The 18411-nt window shown below is 39.4% G+C and overlaps 1 protein-coding gene across 11 annotated transcripts in view; it reads left to right on the forward strand.

Annotated features, from left to right (window-relative positions):
* Positions 1-13115, forward strand: part of celf4 (CUGBP, Elav-like family member 4) — an 83904-nt gene extending 70789 nt beyond the window's left edge. The window contains exons 4-14 of one of the 11 annotated variants that reach the window (XM_072382603.1): positions 2797-2970; positions 3842-3921; positions 4273-4413; positions 4769-4907; positions 6350-6502; positions 6892-7002; positions 8648-8713; positions 9066-9146; positions 10427-10570; positions 11519-11712; positions 13030-13115. In XM_072382603.1, the coding sequence (XP_072238704.1) occupies positions 2797-2970; positions 3842-3921; positions 4273-4413; positions 4769-4907; positions 6350-6502; positions 6892-7002; positions 8648-8713; positions 9066-9146; positions 10427-10570; positions 11519-11646 (1217 nt within the window). In that variant the 3' untranslated portion in view covers positions 11647-11712; positions 13030-13115. The remainder of the gene's footprint in view (positions 1-2796; positions 2971-3841; positions 3922-4272; positions 4414-4768; positions 4908-6349; positions 6503-6891; positions 7003-8647; positions 8714-9065; positions 9147-10426; positions 10571-11518; positions 11713-13029) is intronic. The other 10 variants (XM_072382605.1, XM_072382604.1, XM_072382606.1 and 7 more) reach the window with 10 other exon arrangements.
* The last annotated feature ends 5296 nt before the right edge of the window (positions 13116-18411 follow it).

An 18411-nucleotide genomic window follows, 5' to 3' on the forward strand; every position in this document is an offset into this window, starting at 1 on the left:
TAGCTGTAGTGCTGATCAGTATTCAGGAAAATGATCATGAGCCTTGGAGACCAGCATAGTTTATTGCAATGTCAGAGGAAAAACCCTATCTATTAAATGTCCTGTTAAAGAAGACACAAGGGAAGTGCTTTTTAGTAAAATACCCACCATTAATGACTATTTCTGTTAGTTTCTGTTCTGTTATGCCAGGGATTATGGAAAACTTAAACGGCTCAGCTTATTTACCTGCCAAGCTTGAGAAAGACAGCAAGATATGTTGTTCAAGAAATATTTTTTTATAAAAGGATAATAGTCTCATCAAATGTCACAGCATGTTTGATCACGAAAACAATAAGCTGTCCAATAAGTTCATAAGGGTTGGACACAATGATTCAAATCAAAACATCATCTGAAACAAAACAGTACTCATTAAAGAAGTCAGTTTTTCTGCCAAAGATTCCTCTAAAGATTAATGAGTGACTTTATCTTTCCAATGAAATTAAGTGCATTGGAGCTTAGAATCTATTTCCTGAACTAAGTATAAGTATGAGGCAGTGGAAAATGGAAAATACTTAAGTAAAAGTAAACTATAACTGCTAAGTAAATCAGCACTTTATAATGTTAAGGCATTATTAGGTTGATCATGTCAAAGAAGATAGGGCTTTACATCTGATAGAGTGTTGATCAAAAGGAATCCTGTTAACAAGTCAAAAAGAGATGTCATGTTTATTGGAAGCCTCCCTGGAAAACTGTAAGCTTTGGCTGCCAGCGAGGGGTGTTTTGTGAATGTGTAAGGGTCCAACAAGATGTAGGGGTATGAACATTTCAAGATTTGTGTGTGTGTGTGTCTGCACATAAGTGTGTGTCCTCCAACACTGATGTGTGCTACAATCTTGTAAACAGTCGCCATACCAACCCACCCCCCCGGTGCAAGGCCAGAGCGCAGATTAGTCTTGTTGACTCGGCAAGGACACCCCGTTAAGCACAGGCAGTTGGGAACGAACCCTAAGCACACATACACTCATGCACACTCATACATACGCACTCACATATAACCACATGCACACACACATTCAGAGGCTATTGCTCTAAGGTTTATTCATTTTCAAACATATACATCCATTTCCACAAAGCTCAGATTTTATGGAATGTAAGAACAGAAAAAAGCCTCGCATGTTGACACATCTGCTACAGTTGGGCACAAACACACTTTCCACGTCTGTTTAACGATTCTCCTCAAACTCTGACTCAGTGACCTAACTACACAGTCATGTGCTGACACTAATGAACCTTTGCCTGACTTCAGCCTGCCTGTATTTCATTAAAGACCATGCATGACAGCTCCATACAGGATTTTCTTAAACTTCTTTCTTTTTTTCATTCTTTTTTTTCGTTTTTAACATGTACATTTGTCGAGAAATTGGAAGGAAAGAATACATTCTGGAAAAGATATATGTGGCTGACATGAGCCCCACAGAAGCAGTTACCCTCCCCTCCAAATCTTACATTCATGTAGGTGTCATCTGAATTCAACATAGTCTTTGACTTATGCATATTAATTGCTGTTACTGATGCACATTTAATAATAATGTCAGCTAGTATGCTGTCCTGTGTCAGAGAAGTTCAACCAAAAAGAAGTAGTAGAACTGAACAGCGACTTGACTTGAAGATGAGGCACACCAACCCATCTGTCCAGTGTACTGCCTGACATCTGTGACAAAATTCCTGATCTATTGGAAGTAGATTCCTCTGATATTTTGAAAAAAATGTCCCATTAGTGAATTGCCACACTATATTTCCAGTTTCGATCATACCATGTTATTTCATGTCCAACAAAAACATCTACTGAGTCAGTACCTGGATGCAAGATAACATCTCTCTCATACATAAACACTTATTAACCTTCAGCAGAGAGCATCTTTTTCTACCCTCAATTTTGGATGTATTTTCACTGTAGTAGTATTATGTGTTGTAAAATCAGCAGGGGGACATTGTACTTAGCCAGATCCCCGAACCTTCCACTATGAAAGGGGAACAATTTAATGACTTACAACATTAAAGCACAGCCAGAAATGGAAAAACGGGTGCTTTGCACAGCCTGCTTCTGACACGACATCATTACAGGCAAGCAGTCCAGATGGTATTAAGTGAGATGCTACAGATGAAGTCCAGAAATAATTAAATAACTACAGTATTTACTCACTTACTTATAAGAAGTGTAGACTATCATATTAGCTTCTTAAGTGTAGCATTGCAACACAACTGCAAGCAAAAACAGATTGATGGCTCAGTCTGAACGTTAGTGAAACATTAACTTGTAACAATATCTTTCATCACTGAGTGATTAGGCAAATGGTTAAAAAGAAACATGTACCAAAGAAACAGTAGGCTGAACAAGAAGCACAGAATATGAATTAACTTTGGAAAGCTGGCTAAATAGTATTGAAACACATTTGCGAAATAGCATCTGTATTTAAAATTCACTTCACGGACACTGAATAGTGATACAACACTGAATGAGAAATACAAAAAGACAGCATCATTAGTCGGGGAAATTCTACATGTTGTGGCTGTATGTAATTAATTTATAAGCATCTGTCAGTGACTTATTATGAACTTACTGCAGGGCTCATATTTCAAACAGAGCTAGGCATCTATGACAATAAAAACAATATAGCTTTTTAACCTTTAAAAGTTAGATTTGAGTTAACTAGCATGTGTTTGTGTGTGTGCATATGTGTATTGTTTTCAGTCTGAAAACTCTCTTTGATTTTTGCATTCATATCTGAGGCTAAACAAATATTTTTCTGTCTAAAGGCACCTCTGATCCTCTGATTGTGACCTGCCTCCTTCCCTTTTTAGAAGACAGAAAACTCTTTGTGGGCATGCTCAACAAGCAACAGTCAGAAGATGATGTGCGCCGCCTTTTTGAGTCCTTCGGCAGCATCGAGGAATGCACCATCCTCAGAGGTCCCGACGGAAACAGCAAAGGTGAGTTTATAGCTGTTTATGACTTTGAGCCAGCAGAGTCTTTCACAGGCTACTGAACAGAAATGATTTGGCCTTTCAAAGTTGGTGACTTTGCAGAGTTCTTCTTAAACTCCCATGTTAAGTTGCGTCAAGGCAGGCTTTCACAATCATCGGAGGAGTCGTTACATAAGAATACGGTTGATTTTGTGAAATCTAACAGAAAATGCCACTGCAAAGCTTTGCCCACAGGGATGAGAGATAGAAACATCCACTACTTTACAGATGCACTCCATTAACCTTGTGAGTCAACTTGCATGGCTCTATTAAAAAGAAAAAACTGAGTAAACCTTCTTATTAACCACTGGGGCTTGTGTCATGCCAGAAAAATATCCTGTTAAAATGTTGTCAGGGTGCTACACAAGTTCACTTCATGAAGTTCATCAGTGAGCTTAGCAGCCAATCAATGAGGCCCAATGATAACTAAGCCTGATGATTACAGTGAGCTTGATCATTCAGATTCTGCCGTGAAGCTCCATTAACAAGGCTTCATCAGCCAGCTTACTCAGCTAAGTGAGCTCAATAATTACTGGGAACTTGATCACTCAAATTCATCAGTGGCACTTGTCAATAGTAAGTGACACCCGAATGCTGTGGCAATTTCAACCCCATCAGACCATTGTTAATGGTGTCAAAGTGGCATGTTTAGTCTGCTTATTGAGTGCCTGATCCAAGTCTCCGCATAGTGGAAGGCTGTCATTAAAAAATGTTTATTGCTCTTGAAACTTGTTAAGTTATCTATTTTTATATTATTACAAGAAATGTTTGTCTTTTGCTCTCACTCTTTCTTTGTCCCCTGTCACAATTTCTCTTCTCTTGGCCTCTTTTTCTCTAGGCTGTGCATTTGTAAAGTATTCCTCTCATGCTGAAGCTCAGGCAGCCATCAGTGCACTACACGGCAGCCAGACAATGCCTGTGAGTATGCTATAACCGTGAGAGAGAAAGTGGGTGTGTGAGAGAGGTGAGTCACACGGAGAGATGAGTCAAACAGCATTTAATTAACTTCTTAAAGTAAAGTTATACTTTAATAATCCCAGTGAGGAAATTTGTCCTTTAGAAATGACCCATCCTAAATTTTTCAGAGCAGTGAGCACCAACTGTAAGCTCTGAGGCCATTGCCTTGGCAGGAAATAAAGAAGAGGATGTGTGTGCAGCATGTGTGTGTGCGTGTAGATACAAGCTTATGTCACGTATCTATTGAACCACAGTTATATATACTGCCTTGTGTGTGTTTGTGTGCGTCTGTATGTGTGGGTGGGTGTACAGGGTGCCTCATCCAGTCTGGTGGTGAAGTTCGCTGACACGGATAAGGAGCGCACCATTCGCCGCATGCAGCAGATGGCTGGTCAGATGGGCATCTTCAACCCTATGGCCCTGCAGTTTGGAGCTTACGGAGCCTACGCTCAGGCAAGACCACAAAACGTTATTTCATCCACAGTTATTGATGCAATGAGCCATGGAAATTAAATACAGTCCTAAAGCCCAACTCACATATAAATCTAGAGCAGAAACAGAAGAGAAGTCAAATTTTCAAGTTCATAAGAAAAGAAGAAACTTGGTATGAGGAATAGACAATCTGTGGGAGTCAGTACCTGGGTCTGCCTAATAGCCTCTGTGTCCTGTCTTGATGCTTTACCTCATTTCACTTTATATCCCAACTCCTTCCTTATATCTTTTTTTTTTTAACTCAGTAACTGTACTCTTTGTCTTGCCTTATTACTCTCAACCCACCTTACAATCCCCTCTCCTACTGCAACTGCAGGTGCAGCAGCAGGCAGCATTGATGGCATCTGTAGGCCAAGGAGGCTACCTCAGTCCTATGGCAGCCTTTGCTGCAGCCCAGATGCAGCACATGGCCACCATCAATGGTCTCCCAGGAGCACCGCTGACCCCCACGTCAGGTAACAGCAGTTTATGATCAGAGGTTAAAGGACTGTGACGACTTGTGTCATCCACCACAGAAATGGCATTCAAGACAGTGTTTACATTTACAAACCTTTTCTGAAGCAAATCATAAAGTTGCTTATCTATTGATCTGCAAACAACACTGTAATTTTATCTTTCATAATTTTAATGAGATATTTGTCACTCCAGTAAGATGCTATTAGGTAGAACCACCCATAGTTGGTTGCAGGACTGTCACTGGAAGAAAAACAATAAATAAAGCTCCTTTCATACATGCACAGATTTCTATTAATCTTACTGCAACTAAGCGCGTCGTTGTCATGTGTAACCAACTCGCATGTCTGAATGAAGGGTAAGGAGCATTAACGGAAAAGTGACCAACGTGTGAGTGAATGAATGCCATTGTTTTAGAAGACAGATGAAGCCATTAATGTTACGTATCTCGTGTGTGAAAAGGGCTTAAGAAGACTCTAAGAGGTACTAGATGTCTAAACAGTGAATAAAGAGAGGTGGTGATAACTAAGAGCGAGTGCAACAAGATTTTATATATTTCTCTGAATCTATAGTTTAGCATGAAAACTCTGCCTATGATTATGTCTCAGATTGTCCACAGCAGTGATTTTCAATTCAGCACAGCTGTCTTTTTCTCTTTTTTTTAGATTAGTGAGTATCACAGCTACAGTCAAACAGATGAAGCAACAATGAATCATGCATATGACAACTGTCACAAGCAGTTTCACTTGTACACAAAAAAAATTTCAATATGCGTAGATCATTACAAAATTTTAAAAAGCCAAATTAATTGTAATGACACACAATGATCACACATTTTGCATTTCTCTTTTAAATCTACTTAAACTATCACAGAAGACAACATACATCAGACTGTGGTCTGATGGAAAGGATTTTTTTCATAATTATTATTTCATGCCGTCAATATGGAAGGAGTTCAAATTAAATAGAAATAAATATGATCTGAAAAAAAAGTACTGTTTTAGTTAACCTAAGTGTAAAAACTATAAACTGATATAGAATGGCCCGGCCTTAAAGACCCTACTGAATCATTGCAGTGGAAAAATACTGCAGATAAGAGCAATGTGCAGTAAATTTAAATTGGCCTATTTTACCCATCAATCGTGTCCATTTTTGTTTCTGTGTAGACTGAGAATTTGTGGCTTGTTTGACATTAACACAGCTTTCCCTGTTCTCAAACATAATGTCTGAGAATCAGATCTAATGACTGTTGTGTAACCCGAAGGGCCTTTCTGGGACAAGAAATCAGCCCTGACATTTAGTGTCTTCACTGGCCCACTGGACCGCCCCCTTTGACATTTTGCAGGAGCAACTAGGTGGCCAGTCAAAGTAAAACTTTTCCATAAGGTCTTGTTGAAAAATGCAGCAGGATGCTTACTGTCACTTTCTGTTTTCAACACTGCAGGTGGCAGCACTCCCCCAGGCATCAGCGCCCCCACAGTGACCAGCATCCCCTCTCCCATCAGTGTAAATGGTTTCACTGGCATGCCACCCCCCCAGGCCAATGGGCAGCCACCTGCAGAAGCTGTTTTCACCAACGGGATACACCATTACCCTGGTAGGTCTGATCATCTAAGGGGCATGTAGACACTCATGCAAAAGGAGTCTCATAAACAAAAATACTAATGTGAAGCACTTGATGAATACAGTGTGACTTCATGACAGTGGAGCTAAATAGACACATTTCCATTGTAACAGGGAAGTGTGCATGATGATGGCTTCAATGCGTGAATAGCCTTGAAGCATGTTCAGGGGACTGAGGCCAAACGAATGCAGCTCACAGACAGCGAGCATGTCGGGGAGATGAGTGTCTGGCAAAGGTGTTTATGGGGCTTCTGGAGCCTGAGTATGTGCTTGTGTCATGAGCCATGGCTGGTGCCTCATTGGTTTTGTTTGTGAAAAGGTGGCAGAAAAATATGTCTACTTTTTACACTCTTGTCTCCCCAGTGTTGCAGGAGGTGGTTTTTAGGGAGGACTCAGAGAAAAACGGCTTGGGCGTGGCTCCGCGGAGTTGTTTTGGGGTTCAGGGTGGCTGCTTCCTCTCCTCTCTCTCTGAAGGTAGCGCTCTCCCCCCATCCACCCTCCTCCCACTTCTCTTTGGGATCGAAACCTTGAACTTATATGTGATCATCTCAAATTCCTTTTTAAACCTGTGACAGAAACTAAAGAAGAAAGTATTCTTTTTGAATGTGTCGTAAAAGGGCTGCATTTGGCAAATAAAATATTCTGAATAACAGATTTTTCGACTTTTATACGCAACCTTAAATACCTGCAGACCCAACTTGGGGCTGTCTCTAAAAAGATGCTTTTACTAAATACAGATTCAATAATGACAAAAAAATTTACTTGATGTTTAGCACTTTTTAGCAATGTCACAAAGAGCTTGGCAAAAATTAAAAGCACACACAAGGCAAGTAAACAAGTATAAGAATCAATCATTTTCAAAAAGTTCTCTCAAACTAAAAATCTTTAAGAAACGATTTACTTACTTTTGACGCACTTAAGCGCAGTGATCTCAGTAGACAGCTGTCAGAAAATTAATTCTTTTGTGTCCCCCTCCTGAGTAGCTTTTACCTTAGCTCTCTTGTCAAAAATTCCTCCCCACACCTAGAGTGCTCTGACCTGCTGTATACCCTACCACAGGCAAGACACTGACTATTCATAAGGACTGCACACAGCCCCAGTTGAAGAAAAAAGAAATGTCCCTTTTAAGATTGAGTGTGTCCAGATTGAGTGTGTCCAAACTCAGCAAGGTCCACAGCGTGGCGGCTCAAAAAGTAAAAGTTTAATCACCACATGTCCCCAAACTGTGACCTAGGTGCAACCCGTTGCTCTGGGCAAAAATGAATCACAGTTTTAAAAAGGCATGCTGCAGTATGATTTAACACACTGTTAGTTTTATAGAGGTTTACTTCAGCCCTCGCCTCTCCTCCTATCTTCTGGCTGTTTGTGGTTGTTTTCTTAGTGTTGCTGTTAGTCAGTGTGTTCAGTAATTCTTTGGTTTTTAAGTGATATTGGAGTCATTGGTGTGTACGTGACTGTTGACTTGTGTATGTTTTTTTTTTTCTCAGTGGTTTACTTTATTTGCATGTATAATATGTACGGACGCGAAGTTCTAAAGTGTGGCACATTGTAGATACAAGTGTGTTAGGGTGCAGAAAGAACTTAGATCTGTGACATGTGAAGTGATAGCAACAGTTGTGTTCTGTGTCGTGTGTACTGTGTCTGTTGCACATGTGAAGAGTAAATATAATTCACTGGATTTAAGTGATAGGCACAAACTCTTTTTTTTTTCCTTTTCCTGTTGTGAAAGTGACCCGTTTGTTGTCTTTCTGTTCTGACTGTGGTCCTTCAAAGTTATACCTTTCTGCTTTTCTAGAATAAAATGAGTGACTTTTAAAATGCTTTGGGAGGAACATTAAGTTAAAAGGCCCGCACACACTGAAAGCAAAGTGAGTTTCCTCCGCACTGTTCGGCTCTCTAACCTTTCTGCTTTTCTTCTTCTGTCCTTCTCACACTCACTCTCCTCCCTTTCACCCTTTCTATATATTGCTCTCGCCTCTTTGCCCTCTCCTCCATCTACATTCTCCCTCCATCTCTCTGCCTCACCTCTTTCCCTCCACACACACACACGCCTCTATCCATCTGTGCTTCCCTCCACCACCTCCTTCTTCCTCATCTCCACTCTGTGTCTCTGTTGAAGCAGCTCAAAGTCCCACTGCAGCTGATCCTCTCCAGCAGGCTTACACAGGAGTCCAGCAGTATGCAGGTCTGTCTGTCACTCTCACTGCAGAACTCATTGGTGTGTCTGCTTATATGCATGGATGTGCATTTGTGCATCTTACGGAGAAGGGGGGGTGAGGATAAAGATAAGCGCTCCTTTGTTCACATAAGAATTTTGATCATGTAACATTCAGTGTTTCCGTCTCACTGCATCAGTTTATTCTCTGTGCTGTGCTCAGTGCGTGTTTGTGCAACATGTAGACTCTATTGTCTGTTATCTGATCGATTGCTTGCTGTGAGCCTGCATATATCACATTGTTTGTATGTATCTGAGTGTGTGCTGTAGACATGACTGTTATCTGATACGGAGTGTGCGTGTGTGTTTGTGTGTGTCTCAGCAGCCTACCCCGCTGCATACGGTCAGATCAGCCAAGCTTTCCCGCACCCTCCACCCATCATTCCACAGCAGCAACGAGAAGGTAACACACTGCTGCAAACATTTCCTCATGTTTAATTCTGTTGGCTGCCTTTTTCAAGTTATTAAATCTTTTTCTGGATCAAACAACCTTATCTAAAATAATATCCAGGTAGATGAACACAGAGTATAGTTTCTAAAAGATAGAAAAAAAAAAATAAGTCAGTCTCTTCTTGATGATTATTCTGCCATGTGCTATCCAAACATGAAAGGTGTTTAAGATTAAATGAATCATGAAAGAAAAGGAACATAAATGAGTATTTCAAAGTCAAGTGTAAACCTGTTGTGAACTTAATGACCCCCGAAGCTAAGGACACTCATGTCTGGGACCTTACTGCCCTCTTGTGGAAAATATAGAAAATAATGGGAATCTCTCAACAGCTGTGGCAACACAGATGCAACCTTTAAGTCATTAGTAATCATTTGATGAGGAACACATAAGAGTTATTGAAACAGAAACTTGCCTTTTTCCATTTTACCAGAAAAAGAAAGACAAAAGGGACTTTAAAGCATTTTCACAAACACATTTATGGCAGCGTCACTTTTCACAATTGGTAGTTACTGACAGGGGTTTTGAATGCTAATTCTATAGGTTTTAAAAAGTTACATTTGTTTTGATCAGTGAAGCTGGTCGAAATTCAAAAGAGAGGAAATGATTTGATGTTGAGCAAATGTTGCTTTAGTGAGTACATTTTCCCTTGTGGCGCAACAAGCTCGGGCACGAATGCAAATGATGATATTTTGTGACATAAACTTAGATTTTTCTCATTTTGCCAGAAAATATTGACGCTGTCACAATGTTTACTTTCACTGAACAACTGAATAATAAAAAGTTGATTTATCCACGCATCGGCAGAACATTTGGAAATTGTTATGTTTAAAAATTATGCTATCAGTTCATTTCATTTCCAGCTTTGTTTGTTGTGTGTTTTGATCTTTTTTGGTAAATGATTTCCAATCAAATATAAGTGTATGGAGGTGGAAACAGAGTGTGCCAGCATGGGTACACCTAATGGGTAGTGAAAAGGCAACAAGATGGCCTGGTAAACAAAAGGTCCACAGGGCCCAACATCTGCCATCTGTACAGTCTATCACAACACCTCTTGTTCTGGTATCATTCATAAGAAGTGCATCATCCTATCATCATTATTATTTTACGGTGCACTTTAAACATATTCTCCCGTCGTGTCTCCCTTTTTTTTTATCCTCATCCCTGTCTTTCCTCTTGTCCCTCTGTCTCTCCATTTGTCTCCCCTTCCACTGTCTTTATCTGTGTCAATGCAGGACCAGAGGGCTGCAACCTGTTCATCTACCACCTCCCTCAGGAGTTTGGGGATGGAGAGCTGATGCAGATGTTCCTGCCTTTCGGTAATGTCATCTCCTCCAAAGTGTTTGTGGATCGGGCGACAAACCAAAGTAAATGCTTTGGTGGGTAAAAATGAACAAGACCAAAAGCTTATTGGTTGTTTATTTTGATGATTCTTTTTTTCCACTGATCAAGTTTTCTTTTTTCTTGCTTTTTTTTTTTTTTTAACCCACAGTCAACAACCCACTTTCCCTCAAACCTCTCTCTGCTTTTTCCTCTCCGAAATGAAAACAAGAAGATTAGGGAATCTTTCTGCAGTTGTGTAAAAGCTGGCTAATACTAATAAAAAAAAACATGTATTATTACTTTCTCGACTTTTCTATCAATCTTTACAGCTGTTTTACTTTGATGTCAAATTTCTTTTGAGTATTTATTTCCAGTGTCAGTATAGCTGTTTTATTCTCACTCTTATATCGCCATGGTGACTGAGGCTCAAACCCTGTCCATCGCTTCAACGCATGTTGAGAATGTAACCGCTGCTCCGGCAGGCGAACTATTGTCTCACATTATCACCACTAACAAAGCTGCCGATCACATGAAGTAGTACCTTCTGAATGGATGGTGAAGACTAGTTAATAGCGAGTCCATTGCTGTAGGTGCAAGCAAATTTACTTCTGCTCATTAATATGAACACAACATGAATGTTTTGAGATGCAGTCTTTCACTTGTGATTGAAACTTTTTTCATCTTCAAGAGGAAAGTTCAATCAATCACAATTGTGATCGTATTGTTGCTCTTACACTGTGCAAACACTTACTACTATAGTCCAGTAAGCTACTATAAACTGATGTTTCTACACCATTATAGTTTCAACTTGTATTGTGGATGTCAATTTTTTTTAATTATATGTGCAAATGAAATTGTTTAATTTCTCTTTCAGATTTAGAAATCTCATGTAAAGGGCAGCTTACTAAATTCATCCTCATCTCCTTTCCTGCATAACCCCAAAGTGCCCATGCTACCTCATCTAACAACATCCTCCCTGTCTCTCTCTTTTGGCCTATCCCCAGGGTTTGTAAGCTTCGATAACCCCGGTAGTGCCCAAGCCGCCATCCAATCCATGAACGGCTTCCAGATCGGCATGAAAAGACTCAAGGTTCAGCTCAAGAGGCCAAAGGACGCCAACCGCCCCTATTAGCCCCCGCCCCAGCCAGCCGCTGCCATCCTGGCGGCCGGGGCACCAATCGTGCACAGGGAAAGACAGGTCAGGCATCCAGCTCTGATGTGTTTTCCATAAGCTCTCATACATGTCGTCAAACATTGGCAAGCACCTTATAACAACCTGACCATCTGTAAAATGCTTGAGAAGATAAAATTTTACTCCGGCAGTCCAAGAATATATTTGGTTCAGTCAGTGTCAGTCATTTTTGTGCAACACTCACTGTAGAGTTGTGCTAATTCACTCATGTGTAAGTGAAGTAGACCATGCATCCTATAATGAAAAAAGGGATTTTGGAAGGAGAGAATCTTTTCATAAATGCAATAAATCTCACTAATATCTAAATCTGAAAGCTTACAGTTTAATAACAGTAAAAAAAAACATTGAAAGTTGTTACAAACATGCTGCTTTGGGATGGAAATCAATGCATCCTAATGCTTCTAATTTTGAAATTTAATTTATTATTCCATTTTAATGGCTAACAAAAACAAAGCTGTCGAGGCATTTACTTACACGTTGCCTCCTCTATTTGCAGAACATCTTTACAGTATGTGACCATGCATCTTACCCTGTAGGTAAAAGATAATTGGCGGATGGTTCAGTGTGTTGCACAGGAAAGGAAGTGCTTCCAAGGGGGAGGCATTTATTACCCCTCAGGCGGGTAATTGTGCCGTTCCTCTTTGTCTCCCTCCTTCATCTGTGTGATGGAGAGTTTGGGCTGTGTCGTTCATTCACCACTGATGACTTCATTCAAGGGCAACTTATCACCCACTCACAAACTAACTGAACCATACCACACAGTGTCCCATGGCAAATCACCGCAGGCAGAATACTGCAATCTCGTATGAATTTGTCAAGAAATGCGGCACCACCACTCCTTTTGATATATTGAAACATTTTCAACAGAATGTTGGAAAAATCATAGTTCAAATTACCTTTTCTTTACCAGAGAGTTTCCACAGTGTTTGCAACTACAGTTTCTGAACTTGTACTTCACTTTAAATGATTCAACCAGGAAAGAAAATCTAACTTTAATTTCATTATTTCATTTTCCATACCCACACCCCAGACACTGTCAGGCAGGACGTGATGCCATGATGCTTTTTCACACTCTTGAATTATACAACACAAAAATGATTTTGCTTAAAACATGATTCTATTTTTTCAAGTTAGGTTCTTATAAAACTAAGCCCTAAATCGAACTTTTGCATAATACAAAATCTAAAAGAAATCCATAACAATGGTTGTTAAGCTAATTAGTCGAGGTGATTATGGACATATACTGTAGATGTGCGTGAAACATTTTGGAAATTTCCGATTTTTGTTGACGAAATTGTTCCTATTTTTTTCTGTGCTTTTCAGGTTTTGTTGGGCTGAATCGTATGTTGACCACTTGCTACCCACCACTGAGTGCAAATCCAACATCTGGACCACTGAGGCTGCTTCAGAAAAAGAGGAGAGAAAAGAGTGACGGCCGAATCAAGGACGCCTCCTTTTGGATGTACTTAAACTTTAGAACTCAGAGAGCATTTGTACCAGCCTGGTTAGCCCCAGGACTTCTTTTCTCCTGCACACATATACACACCTCTTCCCCCACAAAAACCCTGCTTGAATGACAGCTACCTTTTCTGGACCACAAAAACTTTTACTTGAAAACTGAGGGAGGAGAAAAAAAAAGTAAAAGATACTATATCAAACCTACTTACAATGACCAACCCACCTGAACTCTTAAGGGAAGACGGATGTCAAAAGTCCAGCAAGAGCAAAACTTTTTAAAAACTGAATAGCGGATTGCCGTAGGAGATCTTTCTGTGAGATGGTTTAAGGGTTTGGACAGTTGACTTTTGAAGACCAATTTATAAGACTTGAAAAAAGGAGGGACAATTTCTCGGAGAGAGAACTTAAGTAGGGAATGTGATATTTTCAGGACACAAATTGGCTTAGACTTGGGATGGCCATCTTTAGCTCGGAGTGCCTGTCCGTTTCCAGGGGATACCGTTGCCGAGGAGAGCCATAGCAACGGTCTCCAGGGAGTCTTATCTGTCATTCCTTAGTTGTTTTAGGGACCAAAAGACCAAACATTTTTATTGCTGAGGACTTGTAGCTCTAATATACTCGGACCACTGCATCTCTTTTCAGCCAGTGTTAACTGGCTGGTGAGTTGCACTTAAAAGAAGTGTACATTTCAAATATATACAACACATGTATATATACATATATATTGCTGATATGCTTTTTGAATACAGGCAAAACTATTTCCGACGACCAAATGGGGTCTCTCACTTCGCTAGTTTACAATTACTCAAAAATGTTTATTTTTTTCCCTTTTTGTTTTGTCTCGCGAGGGATGGCGAGTGCATGGGAGGGGCTGCTCCGTATCACAGCCTTATCTTTTTTAACTTGACATCCTAACCTCATAAATAGAATTAACATCAGAAACGTTTGAAATATATGAACTTGTTTATATTTGCAGTACATATATATGTATAACGAGCATTCAAGCAAATGTATTCATATATACAGTATATATGGATAATAGATATTAATCACAAATATATGTATTTATATGCACATATTTTATATATGTGTGTCTGTATATAGAACGGCTACTGACTACATTGAGCTGTAATTTTTTGTAGATTTTAGCTGGAGTTTGAAGCATTGCTCTGCTTGGGAAGAATTGCAAATCTGGCAGCTCCCAAAACTGCAGGCATTCCTATCTCTGATTACCTATATGCTGACACACAATATGTTGCTAAAAGATACATGTGTGAGAAAACACATATGGTGTAAATATTATCTCAAAATGCAAAAAGCCACATCTCAGTAGCAGGCTTTAAGAGAATCAGGCTATACGATCTTAGAGGAAAAGGACAATTATCTTCGACTCTATTCCAAGCATATCGTTTGAGCTTACACACACAAACACAAGGAAACATTTCAAACACACACGCGCACGCACACACAAAAACTTCTCTTTGAAACTTGAACCAAAATGAATACGTCTCACAACCCTTGCTCTCTTTTGCATTCAGTAAAGTGCATGTAGCGTATGGGCTGTCACCATGTCAAGGTGTGCCTTGTCACCTGCAGAATCTGCCATCCAGCACTGTGCTCTCAGACAACAAAGAAACAAACAAAGAAAAAAGAAAAAAAAACGAACACACACTACTGCAAGCAGCCAATGCGCTATTATGATGTCAAAAAACTCCAGCAAGATCCATATCATTTCTCAGCTGCATAGAGAGCTTCAGTGCATGTCAAATACAGCAAATCGTCCAGTCACTGTTGTTCCATTGTTGTCTTTCAAAAAGAAAAAAAAAAGGCATTTAGAACTAAAGTAGATACATACGACTACACTACAAACAAAAGTGGGCATTAGATAACCTGTTAGCACAGGTGCTGTCTATCAAAGCTGTATGCAGGGGCACCTGTGACTATGTTCTCTGAATGGAGGGAAAGAAAAAGAAAAAGGGTAGAGTTCAGGGTTGCAACCGACATAACACAGCTTGACAAGTGACATGACTGAGCTTACTGAACTGAGCAATATAATTATAGTGAGTATGACACTGGTGTAATGTTGATGAATATGTTGCCGAGCTAGCTTCCCACTGGACAGAGAAGGTGAAAGGGTTTTTGGACCTTCCTATGAAGCAGTTTATGTGTGAATCTCCGCTGGTGATACTTGGCACGAAGCATATACTTTAAAAGATGTTATATGGCCTTATTGTACTGTATGTCCTTACACTTAAACGTAAACTCAAAGCTACAATGAAACTGTAACATGAAGCAATAAGTGTGGAAATCCATTTATCCATTACAACTGCTGTATCAACGAGGCAGGCTTCACATTGCTGTGACATACAGTTTCTCATAACAGTCTCCAAAAATGGTATTAAGACCCACTATACACCTGCAAAAGGTCAACAGACTAAGATTTATTGGATTCTGCATTCACCACATATTGAGTTGGTGGGGATTACTTAATGAATATTCATATATATAAATATTTATAAGGCTATATGACACTTTGGAAGACAATGCTTCCTGTTGTGTGCAGTTACAAGTTTCCTATAAACCGCTCATTATGCTATTTCCCCAGCGTCTGTGTATAACCTTTTTAACAGTTTGAATAATTTAACATTTACCTTCCAAATCCAGCAAGGCTTAAAGACCACACTATATGTCCCAGGATGCCTCCGTTTGTGGGCCACATACTACAAAAACAACCTCCTAATCTTGTTATACAGTGCGAGCCAGATGACCATCATGATCAACTGCGCCTTGAGATCCGTGGCAGCTTAAAGCAAAACCCTCCGTGTCCTCCAGAACTGTCTCTATCCAACAGCAACATCAACCTAAATGTGACATGTCTTCTATCCATGATCGCCGCACCGTACGTTCTTTTTGACTGCCCCCTGCTAATCAGAGAGCAGTTACAAAAAAAAAAAAAAAAAAGTGTACACAGTTTGTGCTTTTCTTACGGTTTGTTTGAGCAATTAGTCATGCCTTTTACCCATGTTTTCATGTCAAGGGAAATAAGACGAAGCAGAACAACCGTAGGAACAAGAGTGCCAGGCACCTCATCTTCATTTGCTCCGACTTAAAGCTGCAAGTTTACATGGAAAAGGTCAAAAGAAAAGTGGTTCAAAAACAACAAGAGACAGAGCAGAAGTTTGAGTATAAATATATATATAAATATATAAATATTTACATAAACTGATGAATATACTGTAAATTGTTTCTTTTTTTGCTCTGTTTTCCTCTGTACATAGGTTTGCATATTTTATAGGACTTTTACTTCTATCTACAAGGACTGGAAAAAGTACTTTAAATACTTTAAAAAAATATATATATGAATGAAAACGTGATAATGCTCATTAAAACCAGGTACAAAAAAAAAAAAAGAATAAATAAATAAAAAATAGTCGCTAGGATACGGTACAAACTGTAGGACCTGACCAAGGCATTTACCCAGAATACAGTCAGGGAGAGCATTGACCTCAGTTAGAGCTTAGACACTCATTATTTTATAAAACAAAAAAGAAACAAATACTTTAGTGGGTTCTATTCATTTATTTGTTTAAATATTTATTTAGAAGTCATGTCAAGATGATAAGCATGCTTTCATGGCATTATTTTTCTATGAGTTGGTACGTGACCAAATAGTTTTTATATGACATGCACGGGCTACTGTCGTGGTCCACAGATGATCATTGTTCCTGTCTGCAGGACCAGGCCTTCAGCACTTCTTTGATCATGGAGAAAACCAACAAACAGACAAAAAAAAAAAAAGCTCCAATTGACCAAGTGATGTCAGAGACAGATTTTAAATCATTTATCTATTTATTTATTTGCATTTATTTATGGTGTGCTGTTTGAGTCAAGATCTGAGCTCTCCTATTGCCACTGATCTGCTTGCTTGTAAGTGCCCGGTTGTATCACTACACCACATCTTAACCGCTGTTACAGTCAGTATTGCAGAACTCGGAATTTAACCTCTTCAAAGACTGATTTTTCTGTCGCTGGTAAACAATACACAGCAATGCAGTACAACACTTAAGCCTTATGTATATTGTAATTATAGATTCATACTCGTTCTGTTCTTTACAAAAAAAACAACAACTACGCTTTGTTAAAATTGTTGGGGTAAAAAAAAAAGCCAAATTGGTCTCTCTTCAATTTCAATTATCATTTGATTCATTCTGAAACCTCCCACTATGACAAGGGGTCATTCCTGCTTAAACATTTCATGTTAAACCAACTGTTTAGATAAATGTTAGAAAAGATGTAGTAAGACAAAGACTGATTTCTTGTTGATCGCTGATTCATCGGTGGCATGAAGCAACAGTTTTGGCAATTAAAACCATTTTCCCAATTTTATTTGAAGTGTTCGACAGAGCTCTGATCTTGTTCAACTGATGTGTTTTGCCAAGAACAAAATTCAATCAAGACTGCACTATTTCATAAGAAAAGAAAACCGAGTTCCCATCCGTTTTCCTCAGTGCTGTTGTCGGTGTGTTTTTATTTCTAAAGCTCAGTAGTGTTGCTAGAATCCCATTTTACATCATGTGGTTTTCAAAGTATTCTGGAAATGTACTGTATTTCCCAATTTCAGCACAGATGGGGAGTGGGGAAATGAATGTTGCATATTAAGCTTTGCCAGGTTCCTGATGAGCTGAGCTTCTGATTGGGCAGTGCGCTTTAGGCCCCCGCCCCTGTCTCTCCAGACTGCACCATTCTCTGGTCCCCTGGACTCCTCTTTTGTAATTTTAAATGAATGATGCGTCTCAGCTTAGCCCAATAATAAAGCACAGTCTAGAACAAAGTATCCTGAGTGGTGTCATAATTATTGATCAACTTATCAATATCGTCAAGACGCAAATAGCCTAATTTCGAATGTAATGTCTGTTATTCAAACAACATCTCACACAGAGCTCCTCAAAATGCAGTGGAAGGTGTTGGATGCAACATGGAACAACTGGCTCTGTATTTCCTGGGACTCGCCACGGTTGTATGATTTATGCAGAATACATTTGAGTCAGATTCAGAGGAGACCATTGTGATTCCATTTGCATCTATGTTTTCAAGGTATTCTGAGGCAATTAGCACAGCTGGTGCTCAAGTTTTTCTGAGGTAATGCAAGCTATTAATACAAACAGAACCGGTGCTTAATAAATTAGCATTTATTTGTGTGACAAAATGAAAAAAGAAAAATGAGTTTCCCATAAAATCAGCACAACG

Source organism: Leuresthes tenuis, unplaced genomic scaffold (genome assembly GCF_036924035.1).
Source record: "Leuresthes tenuis unplaced genomic scaffold, fLeuTen1.0.hap1 SCAF_3, whole genome shotgun sequence".
Taxonomy (NCBI): Eukaryota; Metazoa; Chordata; class Actinopteri; order Atheriniformes; family Atherinopsidae; genus Leuresthes; species Leuresthes tenuis.